Source organism: Rhizopus delemar, genomic scaffold (genome assembly GCF_000149305.1).
Source record: "Rhizopus delemar RA 99-880 supercont3.19 genomic scaffold, whole genome shotgun sequence".
Lineage (NCBI taxonomy): Eukaryota > Fungi > Mucoromycota > Mucoromycetes > Mucorales > Rhizopodaceae > Rhizopus > Rhizopus delemar.
Window position 1 is genome coordinate 139,690 of NW_027137845.1, and position 16,020 is coordinate 155,709.

At 33.0% G+C, this 16,020-nt stretch overlaps 6 protein-coding genes across 6 annotated transcripts; 3 read left to right on the forward strand and 3 right to left on the reverse strand.

Moving 5' to 3' along the window:
- Positions 1-3,888: 3,888 nt before the first annotated feature.
- Positions 3,889-4,765, reverse strand: RO3G_16173 (uncharacterized protein; the record flags this gene model as incomplete). The annotated part of the gene is made up of 2 exons (XM_067670757.1): positions 3,889-4,520; positions 4,576-4,765. The coding sequence occupies 2 exons, from the start codon at positions 4,763-4,765 to the stop codon at positions 3,889-3,891; spliced, it is 822 nt and encodes a 273-aa protein (XP_067526858.1).
- A 345-nt stretch (positions 4,766-5,110) lies between these two features.
- On the forward strand, positions 5,111-5,700 carry RO3G_16174 (uncharacterized protein; the record flags this gene model as incomplete). The annotated part of the gene is made up of 2 exons (XM_067670758.1): positions 5,111-5,397; positions 5,454-5,700. 2 exons carry the CDS (start codon positions 5,111-5,113, stop codon positions 5,698-5,700), a joined length of 534 nt encoding a protein of 177 aa, XP_067526859.1.
- A 396-nt stretch (positions 5,701-6,096) lies between these two features.
- On the reverse strand, positions 6,097-8,189 carry RO3G_16175 (uncharacterized protein; the record flags this gene model as incomplete). Its single annotated transcript, XM_067670759.1, has 5 exons — positions 6,097-6,465; positions 6,531-6,970; positions 7,150-7,261; positions 7,320-7,779; positions 7,843-8,189. 5 exons carry the CDS (start codon positions 8,187-8,189, stop codon positions 6,097-6,099), a joined length of 1,728 nt encoding a protein of 575 aa, XP_067526860.1.
- A 594-nt stretch (positions 8,190-8,783) lies between these two features.
- Positions 8,784-9,808, reverse strand: RO3G_16176 (uncharacterized protein; the record flags this gene model as incomplete). Its single annotated transcript, XM_067670760.1, has 3 exons — positions 8,784-9,144; positions 9,200-9,683; positions 9,736-9,808. The coding sequence occupies 3 exons, from the start codon at positions 9,806-9,808 to the stop codon at positions 8,784-8,786; spliced, it is 918 nt and encodes a 305-aa protein (XP_067526861.1).
- Positions 9,809-11,257: 1,449 nt separating this feature from the next.
- On the forward strand, positions 11,258-13,307 carry RO3G_16177 (uncharacterized protein; the record flags this gene model as incomplete). Its single annotated transcript, XM_067670761.1, has 7 exons — positions 11,258-11,486; positions 11,533-11,660; positions 11,828-12,162; positions 12,217-12,333; positions 12,405-12,589; positions 12,634-13,043; positions 13,101-13,307. 7 exons carry the CDS (start codon positions 11,258-11,260, stop codon positions 13,305-13,307), a joined length of 1,611 nt encoding a protein of 536 aa, XP_067526862.1.
- Positions 13,308-14,900: 1,593 nt separating this feature from the next.
- RO3G_16178 (uncharacterized protein) lies at positions 14,901-15,434 on the forward strand (the record flags this gene model as incomplete). The annotated part of the gene is made up of 2 exons (XM_067670762.1): positions 14,901-15,192; positions 15,247-15,434. The coding sequence occupies 2 exons, from the start codon at positions 14,901-14,903 to the stop codon at positions 15,432-15,434; spliced, it is 480 nt and encodes a 159-aa protein (XP_067526863.1).
- Positions 15,435-16,020: the final 586 nt, after the last annotated feature.

Below are 16,020 nucleotides of genomic sequence, written 5' to 3' on the forward strand. Positions count from 1 at the left end.
ACAAATACGTATGAATACAGATAAATCCAGAAAAATACAAAAAAATATAGAATATCCGCAAAATCATCAAAAACAGCATATAATCAGAAAAACCAAAAACATATAAATAACTTCAATATTTCTTATACTTTACCTACTTACTTTTGTTCTTACTTACTTTTGTTTCTACATAACCTTGTTTCTACTTACTTCATATTACTTTTTGATTATTAAAAATAAATATCATTCAAAGTAAATCTCTTTTATTTTTCTTTTATTTTACTTAACATCAAGAACAAGAAGTCCCTTGAAGCATATACACTTCATTGTAATTCCCTTTTATATTATCTTTTTATTTTACTTTACTCAAAACAGTTTGATCTACTTAACAAGATCTGGTGGTCACTTATTACAAGCGAACTTATATTCAATTTATTACTCTTTTTGGAATCAAAACCTATTCAGTACAAACCTATTTATACTATAAAAACCTTACAAACTCCAATTATCACACTATAAAATAGACAATTTTTTATTTCTATTTTACTTCACTCTCCTGGCTTTTCTTATATTTAACTTATCTTAAACAATTTAAATATATTTTATCAATAAATCAAGTAACTTTATCTCCCAATCTTTTGGTAAAACACTATTAAAATACAAGCAAAACAAGTCCCTTGAAGCTAATTACCTTCATTGTAAACATTCTTAAAGCTCTCATCAATTTACCTTATTACAAACAAGTCTGATCTACTTAATAAGATCTAGTGACCACTTACACACAAACACATATTCGATTCCTTATTCAAATCTCAATACGTTATTTCAACGACTTCTCTCAATTCTATCTTAACCCTGAGATATAAAAATTTCACATTGTAAAAGGGCCTTCCTTTTATTTCTTTCTTTTTTCACTCATAACAAGCTTATCTTCACTTTAATTTTGAAATATCTTTTATTCAAATAAACCTCAAGTACCTTTTTTCATTAAAATACTTTGGACTTTACCTTATCATACAAGAAAGCCAAACCCTTTGATGTTAATTATCTTCATTGTAAACCATTTAAAAGCTTCTATCAAGTAATTCTACTACAATTCAAGTCTGACCTACTTAATAAGTTTTGGTGGTCACTAACTATAAGTACACTAAATTTATAAATTTTGACAGAAAGCTTTGAACTCGACTTCTTTTATACTTTAAAAAAATCAAACATACTCTACCTTAACTCCTAAGGCCATAAACGATTCAAGAAAAATTACATTAAGTATAGTCAATTTTAATTTCCTACCTTTTACTTGAATCTCTGATCTTATAAAAGCAACAAATACTGAAGTCCCTTAAAATCAACAATTTTGCTTGTAAGCTTTTTTCTGCTTTATCTTTTTTTTACCTTACCTTAATCAAAACAGTTTGATTTACTTAACAAAATTTACTGGCACTTACTGCACGTGAGGTTATACTCAAATCCCATCATTTTTAGTGTTAACTTAATTCAAACATTTACCCTTACATCAAATTTATTTTAAAACCATTCTTCCCTACACTACAAACGCCCAGTAACAAAATTTATCGCCATGGAATACTTTTGCTCTTTATCCTTGTGTCTAACGTTTATCAATTTTACTATTAATCAAGTTTACTTTGTTTATCTTCTTTTTTTCACAGAGCAGAACAAGTTCAAAAAACATACAAGCACTTGACCTTTCAATACTTAAGGAACTAATCATTTTTCTTTAGCTTAAATAAATTAAAAGTTTATATAAAAATCCCTTAAAGTCAAATTTTTCCACTGTGATCTTTTACTCTATTCAGGAAACTCTTCATTTACTGAATTATTTGTTTGATCTTATATTACAAGGCCTAGTAGTCACTTAAACAAATCTTTATATACTCAAACTCTTACATTTATTCAAAAACTCTATTCTTGTACGAAGTCTAAACAGAAAAACAGACTTGTTACATTGTAACTAATAATAACATCAGTCAAAACTAAAGTAATAAAAAAAACTTTTCTTTACAGTTTGATTTAACTATTATATCCTAAGCTATTTAAAAAACAACCTCAAAAGACCAACGTTTGACTAACTGAAGTTTATAAAAATACCGTCATCAATTTCAACAAATTAAATGTTTTTTAGGAGTTAATACTATCTCACCAATTAAAAAGGTTTGTATTTGTAAATAGACATAATGGGCATTAGGTATATATACTGTCAGTATACATGTGTATCTACATTTAAGCAAGAGTTTATCAGCCAAGCTACAAACTGCAGTAGAGGTACACAATATAATTAAATCCTAACAGCTTTTCAAAAAAAAAAAAAGAAACTTGGTAAAAAACGCACCCAGTACCTTTCAATCTGTTTTCCGAATTTTTTATATCAAAGATAATATGAACAAGGCAATAAACGATACATTAAGTCGAGCAGCCTACGATAAACTGTATTAAGACATTCTATCGGAAAGGGTATCTAGGGAGTGTCTTTAAGTAGCAGAACCATGTTTAGAAGAAAATTTTCAAACAAGCTTATTTCCCTGTAATTTGCCTCAATGATGCACTTATTAATGATGATGTAGCATAATATCTTCTAGGTTTACTAGGAATTAAAGAGAATCATTAAAAGTGTGAGGAAGCTAGAAAAGATCATAACGAACAGCTCTTTCCGATGGCAGATGTATTAAATTTTGTGTATATACATGCAAATGGTGTCAAGATATAACAGCAGGAGTAATTAGTATTTAAGACTTTATGAGAGCTTTGAATACAAGTATCTAGTTTAAGAATGTTGTTATATAAGACACTTTCCCCCAAAGTCCTCGATAAACTTGCTAAAAGACATTGTTAATTTCAATTACACTAACAACAAGCGCATTCAATATGATGAATGGCTTTAAATACTAAGATAAAAGCGCCTTTTTTTTTCTAATTAATAATCTCTCATTGAATTCGTAAATAGTATAAAGTGATGACTGGTAAGAGATGAAAAGATTAGTATAGAGGTTAAATCTGGGTACTTTGGCTTTACTAGAGCAATACCCCTTTTAATGAGAAAATCAATTCCTTTATTGCTGAGAGATTTTTCCTTGTATCTTATCCTATGTCTACACTTCATCAAGGTCAATAATAAAGTTAATTTGACACCTATGCGTAATTGTCAAGAGTATCGTAATGAAAAGAGTTGTTTCTTATAAAAACGATTAACTTGTCTATATTCTGTATTTTGAGCACAATCGCTATCGTTACATTAACCTCGAGGCAATATAAATAGGTATATATATATATATATATATATATATTTCATTTCTATTGGGATAAAAACAATTTATAAATGCTTGAAGAAACAGTGTTCTGTTTGCTAATATTAAGAGGTAGATAGTGTTCAACACTTTTAATATTCAAGTTTTCTGAAAACTTTGATTTTGCATTCTAGTCTTGGGTTATGTATACTGTCCAGAAGGCCATATTTAGTAGAATGGACTGCAAGGTCAAATATCTGATTTACAGATCATTTTTATTTGTATGCTGTATTTATAGTCATAATCTTTTATCGTATTATATCTGTAATTTTCTTGTTCTTATGCATTATGTCTATGGTTTTTCTCCTTTTAAATAAAACTATATTATATCTTGTCTAAACATATATAATGTTTCATGCGTTAATACAACATTAATTGAGGCATGAGCCTTTTATTTTTTTTTTTTTTTTTTTTTTTTTCGTTGAGAATATTTATATAAAGATTTTTCAAACCTTTTGCTCTTGAGAATATCAATATTTACTAAAATATAAAATGTTTATTTCTTTTTATTTTACGTTTGGTGATCCTGTCTTTAAAGAGAACTCATTTGAAAACAAAAACAAAAAAAAAGCCCAGATAATTCTTTTGTACATGCAATTAAATGAATATTTTAAAAGGGAACTATAGTGCCTTCTTTATTTTCCTTTGCCAGTTTGACCATTAATCCAGAGATGGCACTATCTTGCACACTTATGCCCACACTCTTAAATAATGTAATCTTGTTTCTGCTTTGCTCAACGTTCATCTTACTGGTTGCTACTTGTCCAATCTCTAGCCAATCTTGTGGTTGAGAGGATTTAATTAACTCGCCTGCTTCTAGTGAACATGCATCAATAGAGTCTACGACAATCAGTTCTGCTTTTTTAATTGTTTCAGCATCGACTTCATGCATATCTTTTGTATAAGATCCTACACAATTTAAATGAACACCTGACTTGAGCCATTTGCCAAACAGAACAGGGCTTGTAGCATTGGTACATGTACATATGATATCAGCCTGTCGAACCTCATTTTCTAAATCTTCATTTGCAGAGACAATCTCTCGATTAGGATAGCTATCTCTCAATTCATTGATCAGCTTGTTTCTGCGTTCATCACCTCTATTCCAAATAGCAATCCTATTAATTGTAGGTCGAGCGGCAATCATCATATCAACATGTGAACGTCCTTGGGCACCTGCTCCAAACACAACCAAGTTTTTGGCATTTGGGTCTGCATAATAACGTGTCGCCAAACCGGAACCTATATAAATCTTGAGTAACAACTCTATAGCGTCACATATACATATACATTTTACCTGCCGCAGTTCTCACGGCCGTCAAGTCAGCAGCATTCAGTACAGCCTCAACTGATCCAGTATATTGATTAAGAACTAAAATAGTGGCAGGTAAACCGCCTTTGCCGTCCTTTGTTGGCACACTCACAATTTTGATCGATGTCGTTTCGCCTAGTCTTGAAGGCATAAATAGAGCTTGGTGAGAATCCATTTTGACACCTATACGATGAGGAGATTCTATCTTTAGAGCTTGTTCGCCATTCGATTGACTGGCAGTAAACTTTTGAAATGTGTCTTCCATCAAGTTTATAATTTGGTTAAAAACATTCACGTTATCTTTTAATAATAATCTTTGTATATTTTCTTGTGATAGAATAAGGACGTTGGACATTTAAGAAAAATAATATGCAAAAAAGTATCAAAAAAGGAAGAAAAGGTTCAGTTTGCGATTTCTTTTGTCATACATTAGATGTAGTATATTGTTGGGAAGTTACTGAGATTTAAATTTATAAAAGAAAAAACCAGACAAAATTATTTTGGTTTTTTCTCAACTATCATGTCCACATTAAACGAACAGATAGTCCAGCTTGTAACTGGATTAGCCAGCCTTAAAATAGATGCACCTTTCGTTAGCTATTCTATACCTGTTTTGGATGTGCTATTTGCCATCCTGATCAATTATTCATACCGCTCTGCCTTGGGAGTCAACCACAGCCAAATAGGATGGTACCAAGGTTTATTTGCAACTCTAGTTATGGCAACTGGTGGTGGATGCACAGTGTCTTTCATAAGAGGAGAACCTATTGGTATCTTAAAAAGTAATGAGTTTTGGGCAATTCACTGGTAAAATATTACGCAAGAATAGTTTTTGTACGTGCTTATCACTTATTGCATTTTAGTACAGCCTATTTTGCAATGTTCTCAAACTCATATGCTTATCAAATGATGGGTTTTTTATTCAATATTCCATTTGTGGAACATATGTTTACTTTGTCTGATAGTATCTTGCGTACCTTGGCCATGTGTCAGAATGGTATTGACGGAATCACTTTTAATCCTGATTTAGGACCGGATAAATATATCGCAAAAATTTTATGTGGAACTTTGGCTGGTTGTGGTGGTGGGCTGTGGATTGGTAACTATTAATCTTTTTTTTACGCGTATAATAATCTCATGATGATCAGACGCGTTTCGTTTAACTGAATCTAACTGGAGCTTCTCTACACCTCGATTACTTCACGCTGCAACCATTGATATGAAAGTTTCCTTTGCCGGTAGTTTGTTTTACGTTGTAGTAACAAGCCCTGAATTTTGTAATTGGTTTGGGATTCCTGTTTTTGAGCCTCAGGTGGCACAGGCATGGAGTGCAGTCTTGGTATCTTCAGGGTTGATCTACGGTAATTATATATCAAGAAGGGAAAAGAGCATCAAGTCTGTTAATGAGCTCAAAGATAAGGTTAATGAAAAAAAATCAGAATAAATAATATCTTTTTTATTTCAACTTGAAAGATTAAAGTATGTAAAATAAATAAATAATGCATTTTATGATTTTAAATCATGACATTTTTGACAAATCTTCTTATCTGGGTTTCCTTCAACACTCCACCAAATAGGTGTATGTTGCACCGAACAACCTTTTGTTGCGCAAACTTGTTTAGGAAGGTTTGTTAAAAGAATCGCTTTTTTTGATGGTAATGCTATACTTGTATACTGATCTAATGTTGGAACTTCAGCCATGTTTAAAGCTTCCAAGGCTGCTTCCCAAGCATTAGGTATTTTGGGATGTCGATGACGATGCTTTTGATTAGATGAATGATATGTATAATATGTAACTTGACGAAAGCGTCTCATGGCTGGTGTCGTGCCTTTTGTGATGGTCTTATGACTTTTAGCATAAGTCATGATACAAGACTATAAATTAAAAAAAAAAAAGATGAGCGTGTAAGTGTAAATACAGTTAAAAAAGATGATCTTACTTCTTGGGTTGCTAAAGTACGCATATTTAATTCGATGAGTTTAAGGTTCACAACATTATGTGTTGGACACCAAACTTGAGGAATCATTAAACCAGATGGTGAAGAAGGATAAAATAAGCCAGGAGAAATAACGGAAACCTTTGCTTTTCCTCCTTCAGACACAGTAGGTGATTGTATCTCAAAAGCAAGTTTGAACTTTTGATCAATAGCACATTGAACATGAACAGGCCTTTTACATTCAGTACATGCAACACAAGCACCATTTGTGTTTTTGCAGATCTGGCAAATTGCATCTAACCGTTCACTGTTCACACAACCAATGTATTCAATAGTAGATAAGGTTTTTGGGTGAACGAATTTGATCTCAGGTATGAATGCTGCACACTGAACATGTGCCCATTGATGACCTGAAGTCATCTTCAAAGGTTGCCTAGATTCCTCTGATGATTTAAAGCATAAAACACATTCATAAACATATGAAGCCATCGGGTTGATCTTATTACTGCACGGATCGCAGATCCAACCTTCTTTGTTTGTGCTTTCGATACCATAGCAATCTATAGTTTCCTAATTAGATATTGCACAATAAAGAATATCTCATGACAGAAAAAAATATTACCATTGTGAACAGACATGCCACAGTCATAGCATGTATATAGTTTATCTTCAGGACCAATTTGCAAGCAAACTTTGCACTCTTCAGGTTCAAATTTCAATTGCACTTTAGATTTCTAATAAACAAAGGCGGTTTTCTAATGAGGCGTAAATGTATTAATAATGCTAGCTTACCTCTTCTTTTAATTTCTTGGCAGAAACCTTTGATGGTATACCATCATTCCTTTTACGCTTTTGCAAAGAATCCAATGTGTCTGAATCGGTAGTAACATTGGCAGTGTTACAGATGGTAGTGACGCGACCATGCTGAGTATGATAGATAGTACTCGCATTACCCTGACTATTTGCTCTTTTAATTGGCTCAGGTATAGGTTTTGCTTTTGCGTACTTTAGCCAATAGATACCGCAATCATTACATAGCACTTCCTTGAATACTTTTCTCTTTCTATCCGTATCTGAGGGCGATCTTCTCCAGATGGTTGATTTCTTAGTTAAACAGTTCATGCACTGATACGAATTGTGAGTGTATGTAGCCCTCGGTACGATAGTTGGGTCAGACTCTTGGTTGTTCTCTATATTGCTTTTGATGGCCTTGTTTGATGCCTTTTTTTGCGTTGAGCTTTTAAATTTTTTCCTAATGAAATGCATTAGTTTTTTTTTTTTTTTTTTTTTTTTTTTTTTTTAAAAAAAAAAATACATTGGTTTAAATATTTTTGTCCATTCTGAATAAACAGGCTCATATCTATCTGATTTTTTCCATTGGTAAAAATATCGAACAATATCTGCCATTGATTTGCTTCCTACGCTCTTCTTGGCATAATTCAAGTCATGTCCATGTTCGCGAATACTCTGTTCAAAAGCATAAATCTCTTGCTTGGACCAATCAGTAATGTAATTAAAATCATCTTGATCTAACCGGGCCATCTTCTCAAAAGCAATGTCTGTATGATATTGGCTTTGCTCTAATTCTTGTAATGCTCTATCCATTAAATCTGATGAATGAGATGCGAGTGACACATTGTTCAGCTTCTTCACTTGATTCATATAATCATCCACTGTTACAAAAATAAGCAAAGTGTCATCATTCTTTTAATATTTTTTTTACGTTGCTCATCACTAAGGATGTCAGGTCTATATATGCATGTCACTGTATCCTCAGTTCCTCTAACGGAAGTCACTATAAACTGCTCTGGAGATCTACATTCATCCACAAGGCTTGTGGTGGAAGGGTTTACTTCAACTTATGAGAAAAAGCATCAAGTTAGTTGCTTATTAAAAGCCTTCATTCTTTTCTTACTTGATCTTTTACTGCTAGATCTTTGAGATTTTCCTTTTTTTTCATTTTTCTTAGATTCATTATTTTTATTGCTTGAGAGCGAATTGGTTTCGCTAACAGGAGATAAAGTGCTATTTGTTATTGTGGGCCAATCTAGAACATTGGCTTGATACTTGGGCCCTATTCTACTTTTTGCTCTTGGGTATATTCTATCATCAACATCTATTTTTTTTTCTCAGTCAATGGTTTGTTTTTGTTTCAATATCTTTTCATACCTAAAATGTCCCCCATATTTGTATTTACACCAAAATATCTAAATGGCCACATGTTGGTCATCCTTATTTTCTGACCTAAAGAGTGGTTCATGCTTTGAAGAAGAAAATATTATTCTTTAGCTTACTGCTCATTTTTTTAGAATGACTTGCTTTTGGCTTGATGGTAGAAGTTAGGCTTGTGGAAGTAATGATTTGTTGCTGCGGCTGAGCTTGTGATTTGGGTAGCTGGGAGCGAGTGGTGCGTATTTGACGTTTCTTTGGAGTATTTTTATTCGTGTCATTTTGATTGGACATATCTGAGTCACTAGGACTTGAGGCAAGGACCTCTTGGCGTGTACAAAGCGCACATTGCCATGCAAAACCCTTAGGTGGTTTACGAGCTAAAGGGGGTTTTAAGCAAGCCATGTGGTAACTTTTATGGCAGGCTGCACATTTTACAGAAGCAGTGCTACATAAAAAAGTATGTAAGCATATAAAAAAAAAAGATAAATACACTTGTATACCTTGAACACCATTCTTGACATATGCAGCAAATCCTTCTAGCCACAGTTAAATCAGATGCTTTTCCTTGCTCTACAATAATGAATTGATATCTTTCTTTAAGTGCCTCTAGTATATCAGTAGGTACATTTTGTACTATTTCACATGGAACCACATCATAAACACGCTGTATATATCTATCATAAAGTTGGTTATAATAAAAATGGTTCTCCTTCTTTCTATAGTCTTCTAGTTGGTCCTTTGGGATATAGTGCTTATGAGTGACAACGCATTTGCCACGAATGGATGAGACTAGATTAATATCAGAATGCATGGTGGCTACGAGTAAGCAGCGATCAGCTAGATTTCTGTTGATCACATCCTTTGGGCGATTAAACCAAGCCAGACGAACTTGCAGACCTTTGCTCTTATGAGAAGTACAGAATTCCATAATTCTGCCCACATAATAAGGTTCACCCAGATGTTCAGGTGCAATATAGACGTGATCTAAATGACAAGATAAATAATCGTATCCGGTACCTTTTTTGTAAATATTTACCATTAATACGTATAGTGACACCATCAGCTAAAGTAGTGCTTTCAATATGAGGAGCTGATTTAACGTCTGACATTACAGTAAGATAGAAGACAAGTGAAAGCGGGGCGCTATCAGAAAAAGAAAAAATTTATAAAGGAAAAAAAAAAAAAGAGGGTGCGAGAAGTTTGCTTAGGATAAAATGTAATGTAAGAGTATTTTATTCCTCTCTTAAAGACATAAATAGAATAGATGCTGATAACTAATAAAGATAAGCCAAATTTGATACACAAATAATGATCTAGCCTTATTTTATTGAAGTAATTATATCTATCGAAATGATATTACTATGTAAAAGAAATGTATACATAAAGTATAGAAAGTTTGATTATGTAGTTCATATAGATGGATTACTGCTTAATAAATCCGCAGAAGAAAAGTATTTCATTTAATCTGTAAATCCTTCTCTTTGCTCAAGCTGCAATGGCCACAAAAGCAATCATACAGAACAATAAGGGCATTTATTAAAAAAAATAGAAATTGTGTTGCTGTAGCACTGTCAGAATATGGCTTTATAATTGCAAGTTGTTAATAGGATGGTTACAGAGAGTGAAAAGAGAGTATGATCAGCTTTGTAGGGATAGTTTAGGCTTCTTATTGCCAAGTGCATTACAGTATCGAATTTATTAAAAAGTATCAATACACGATGGGCTTCAATCAGAAGTTTAGCTGCGTTAGAACGATTAGTAAGCTCCTTGCATTGCCTATACCAACGATTAGGTTTTGATAGCCTGAGAATACTCTAACAATCTTCCTTACGAGAATTGGAGTTTTGGTTAATCAAAGTAGATAATGTGTCTATTTTATGTACGGGACCTTATAATTTGTCTTTATTAGATAGTATATACTTTTCATTCAATGATATGAATAATTGTCGTCAATAATCTATGAAGTATGCTTTTTTTATACCTTTTTCTTTTTTAGCTCATAAATTGATCTTATGTTTCTTTTTAAAAGTGTGCTTTTTTAACCAAGTTCTGTTAGTAGACTTGTTAAAATTTATATCCAGATTACAACACAAACTAAATCGTATTTATGGCTTAAAAGCAAAAATAAAAAGAGACAGCATGGGTGGGAATAACAAGTGCCTAGTTTATACAAGTACGAGTTAAGGCTTATTACATTTAAAATCCGAAAAGAAACAAGGTACTATGTGATGATAAACCAAGACAAAGTATAACTTCGTTTCAATAAATGAACAAAGAAACCTATTCATTATCTAATTTGTTACCATAAAGTAGTAGTAAATTGGGAATTAGCCTGCTAAGAAAGATGTTCAATTGGCAAAATCAATCAACTCCCTCGTTTAGTGACCGGATAAATATTTTGAGACTTGGTTAGCAATTTTTAATTCTTAACGGACGCGTTTTCTTCTTCCCTTTTTTTTTTTGTTAAACCACCAAACAAAAATTGAGTAACCAAGAAAAACGTCAAACAAAAAAAAAAAAAAAAAAACAATGGAAATAGTAACTCTAAAAATAGAAAAATGCCAGAGCCTATTTCAAAAGCTAAAGAAGAGGAAATGAGCTCTGCTTTAATTGCCCAGTTATTAGCTGAGGACGCTATATCTCAGGGCAACGTAGACTACTATGCTGAATATAGCAATGGCAACCACTATGAAAATATAGATGATAGTTATGAAGATAACTCAGAAGACGACTTTGATCCTAAAAAGAAGGGACGTACGAATAATAATAAGAAAGAACCAAGCCAAAGTAAATAAATAATAACATAGAAATTAATTTATTAACAACTTTATAGGTAGAAGAGGACGAAAACGAAAAGCACTTGTCACTGAAGAAGTAAAGGAAGAATCAAGTAATGATACAGACGAGAAAGTTGCGAAAGGGCAGCAACAGCAGCAAGAAGAAGAAAAGGAAAAGCAATCTGTGAGTAAAAAGCCAAGAAAGCCTGTACCTGAAGGATACAATACAGGTGTGTATACTGAATTAGAAGAAAAAAGCTTTTTAGAAGGATTAGAGTTATTTGGAAGGGACTGGACAAAGGTTATATATATTATATGCACTTTATTCTATATTATTAACTTTTACTATAGCTTCAAGCTCATGTTGCCACTAGAGATTCCAATTCGATCCGAAGCCATGCTCAAAAGCATTTTATTAAAATGTTTAGAGACAGTATACCTTTACCAGATAAAGTGAGAGAAACAGGAGATGGTTATACATTATCAGGAAAACCACTGGATCCAAACTCTGCTGCTGCAAAGCCTTATTTAAAATCAATGGTTAAACTAGACCAAGAAAAAAAACCAGAGGAAGATGGGGTTGTGGGTGTAGAGAAGCAAACAAAGGAATTGACAATTAATGAAAAAAAGCAGAAGAAAATTGAAAAGAAGGTTAAATCAAACACACCTTCACCTTCAAACTCTTTGTAAGAATAATAGTATATTTTACGCAATATGCGCATTTAATAGAAGTGAAATAGAACAAAAGGCACATCTGAACCTGCACCTTATGATTCCACTGGGAGAACAAGTTATTCATCGTCTCGATTAAGAAAGCAACGTGAATCTATTAACTATGGACAAATCACAAAAGACGAGTAAGATAAAGCGGGAGAAAGTGCCTTGGATGAGAAAGGAAAATGATTAATGTAAAAACAAATGAATGTAGTGATCCATTAACAATGATCAAATGTGAGCCATTTATTGGAAAGCCTGGATCAAATACAGCTGGCTCTCAACCTTTTCAAATGATAATTCAATCCAATGTATTATTATCCATGGATTTTCATGCTCATCTTATGACAACAGAAATTATTGGTTTCTTGGCAGGTGATTGGGATAAAGAGACAATGCGTAAGTTATATACCAAACAAAGCAGAGCTAATTCCTTTGCTCAGGTATCGTTGTACGTGAGGCCTATCCATGTAGATCCATTGAAACAGGTCGAAACGATGTCAATGTTGAAATGGACCCAACAAGCGCCATCGAAACACGACAGATGATTGAAGAACGTAACTTGAAAGTGGTCGGATGGTACCATTCACATCCTACCTTTATTCCTGATCCTAGTTTAGTGGATATCGAAAATCAACGCAATTACCAGATATTATGTCGTGATGAGGAAAATTCCACTGAACCCTTTGTTGGTGCTATTGTGGGACCTTATGATCCTAATTTACCAGGATCGGCTAGTGTGATTAACTGGTTTCATGTTGATAGTTCAAATAGCGAGCGACCCATACCAAAGCGATTAATATATGATTTACAAGAAGATGAACATATATCTAATGAAGAATCTGATAGATTGGTATGAAAATCATGAAGAAAGAGAGTTATATTCGTTTTAATTCATGTCTTCTGTTAGTTTAAATTATTGGAAATGTACAAGGATTCACCTGAAAAATCTATGCTAAATGAACAATGGCGACAGGATATATCAGAAAGTAAATTAGAAAAGATGATCAAAAGCCTTGGTTCTCGTATGCCTTGGGTTCAGAAGAAGCTTAAAGAATCAAGCGACTTTACAGACTCATTTTTAGAAAAAGTACAACAAAACTTAAAAAGTTGGTAAAATAAAATATAACGTTTGCAATGCCAAAGGGTGGGTTTTACTTGCGGACATTTTTGTTTTCTTTTTCTTTCCTTCAATAAAGTTAACATGAGCGCTTATTTCTTTTATAAGGGTAGTCAAGGGAGAATATTTGATAAAAATGGAAAAGATGCTATGGAGTAAAAAAAGGATGTGAATCCATTTCATTTGGAGACATTAACATTAGACGTTATTATGATGCTTAGGAATTAGAACAAATGTCTATGCGTACGGATTTAGATACGAAACTTCATTGATACAACAAAGTTCGCAGAGATTGCACCCAAGACTGTATGCCATACAGATCTAGCAGACGATGTAGCAATAATAGCTAGTGTGCCCTTCTCTGACCAGCCTCTTGGAGGCCTCATATTGATATCGAATCCCAATTTATCGATGAATCGATAATTATCCAGAAAGTTCATATCCGTAACGCCCCATTCCTTATCCCACTTTTTACCATTGGCAAGTTTTATCCCGTCATTTCTCGGCTAAGGATGACATGTCATCTTTTTAAACGAAAAATTGTAATTGATTTTCAAAAAGTTTCTAACTTTTTTTTAAAGTGATGTTTTCGAATTTCTTGGTAAGAGATGTAGTTGCATCGATGACTCGTGTTTGAGGGTAATCATCATAGAAATTTATAAGATGAATCTTATGATTCTCTCCAAATTGGCTCTTAACTCTATTGAATTTATTCGTTTTGGAAGAATGTTCCAGTCTTTATCTTCTTTCAGCCTCTTCGCCTACTTTTGTGCTGTACGTTCAGCGATTCCACCACCTAATATACCAGATTTAGCAGCATTCAAAAGTTTTACTCTGTTGAGTAGACAAAAAATGGTTTTTATTCGCTACTGCAGATACTATGATACCACATATGCATATTTATTGTTTTTGAAAATGCAGTAATATCTTCCATTCTCGTATCTAAATCCGTACGCATAGACATTTGTTCTAATTCCTAAGCATCATAATAACGTCTAATGTTAATGTCTCCAAATGAAATGGATTCACATCCTTTTTTTACTCCATAGCATCTTTTCCATTTTTATCAAATATTCTCCCTTGACTACCCTTATAAAAGAAATAAGCGCTCATGTTAACTTTATTGAAGGAAAGAAAAAGAAAACAAAAATCGCCCTTTAGGAAAAAATTAACCGTCCGCCCTTTAGCGTCGCAACTACTGTAATTCAGGAACGCTTATTTTTTGTTTCTCAATTTAAGGTACGAAACTATATGCATTAAAAGTATTTTAACTTTTTTTAAACATAAAATCTAAAAATAAATAGTTGGAGCTTCAATCCACAATATGCTTTACTTTCTTTTTCAACAAAAGTGTGCTTACTCTCCTAAATCAATAAAAATGAAAAAAGTTAATCCGAATTATTGTAACTCAGAATTAACGTCATCAGTTTTTTGGAAAATTCCCACCAAACAGAAAAGTTTTTTTTTCTTTGGTCTCCTTTGGGGACCATTTTTTCTTTTTTGTCTTTCATAAACAAACGGTTTTTATTGGGAGATAGTATCGCCCTATCATATCGACTCAAACTTTTTTGACAGGTTCCGCGCATAAATATGATGAATAGTCAACCAACACAGACGGCAGGTGGTGTTATTTATAGAGGTACGAATGGCGAAGTCATCATAACTCAAACACCACCACCACCACCACAACCTCAGCCTGTTGTAGAAGAGGAACCTTTATATGTGAACGCTAAACAATATCACCGTATTCTTAAAAGACGTGCTGCTCGTTTAAAATTGGAGGAAATGCACAAACTTGAAAGGACTAGGAAACCATATCTTCATGAAAGTAGACATAAGCATGCTATGCGTCGTCCAAGAGGCCCTGGTGGAAGATTTTTGAGTAAGTTTCCCCTTTATTTTTTCTTATTAAATAATACTAATAATAAATAAATAGCTGCTGCAGAAATTGCCGAACTACAGAAAGCTGGAAAACTACCTACAAATAACACTAATAGCAATGAAAACAATAACAATTATCATCCAACTAATGATAACAGTAATAGCAATGGTAACAATGGCATCATGACAACACAAGATGATAAGAACAGAGCATCTCCTTTAAGTAACGACTTTCATCAATGAAAATAAATCTTTATATATAAAAACACATATGAAATAAAGCATAAATATTTTATTACTACTATTTTCTTGTCGTACGTTCATCCGAGTCAAAATTTAATAAAGGCTTTACATGACGACCGTGTAGCTCTCTTGAATGAAATTTCTCAGGCGTATCGTCCAACTGAAGCAATGTACTGTTATTTGTAGGTTCATGTGTTTTTTTACTTGTTGGTTTTCTTCTTAAGGATACATGTCTTTTATGATTGTTTTCGCTTGGTTCTGAAGCAGATAATTCTCGGACGCTTTTTGATCTCATCATTTTAGAAGGTGCTTGATCCTTTTTAGCAAGTAAAGACCCTTTAGCAAATCTGACCTTGTCATCAATGTGAATCAAAGTATTATTAACTTCTTCTGGCGCCAATACTTGCTGCTGTTTAGTGTTATGCAATTCTATTTCATCTTCTTTTGCAAGTAATGATCCTTTGACAAATGGGGGTGGGTCAGAACAATCAATTAGTGGACCATCCTCCTCCTTTGTAGAACTTTTTATGGTGGTCGAATTACGTGTGAGCCCTCTTGATTTCTTTTTGTCATCTAATTTACGGTT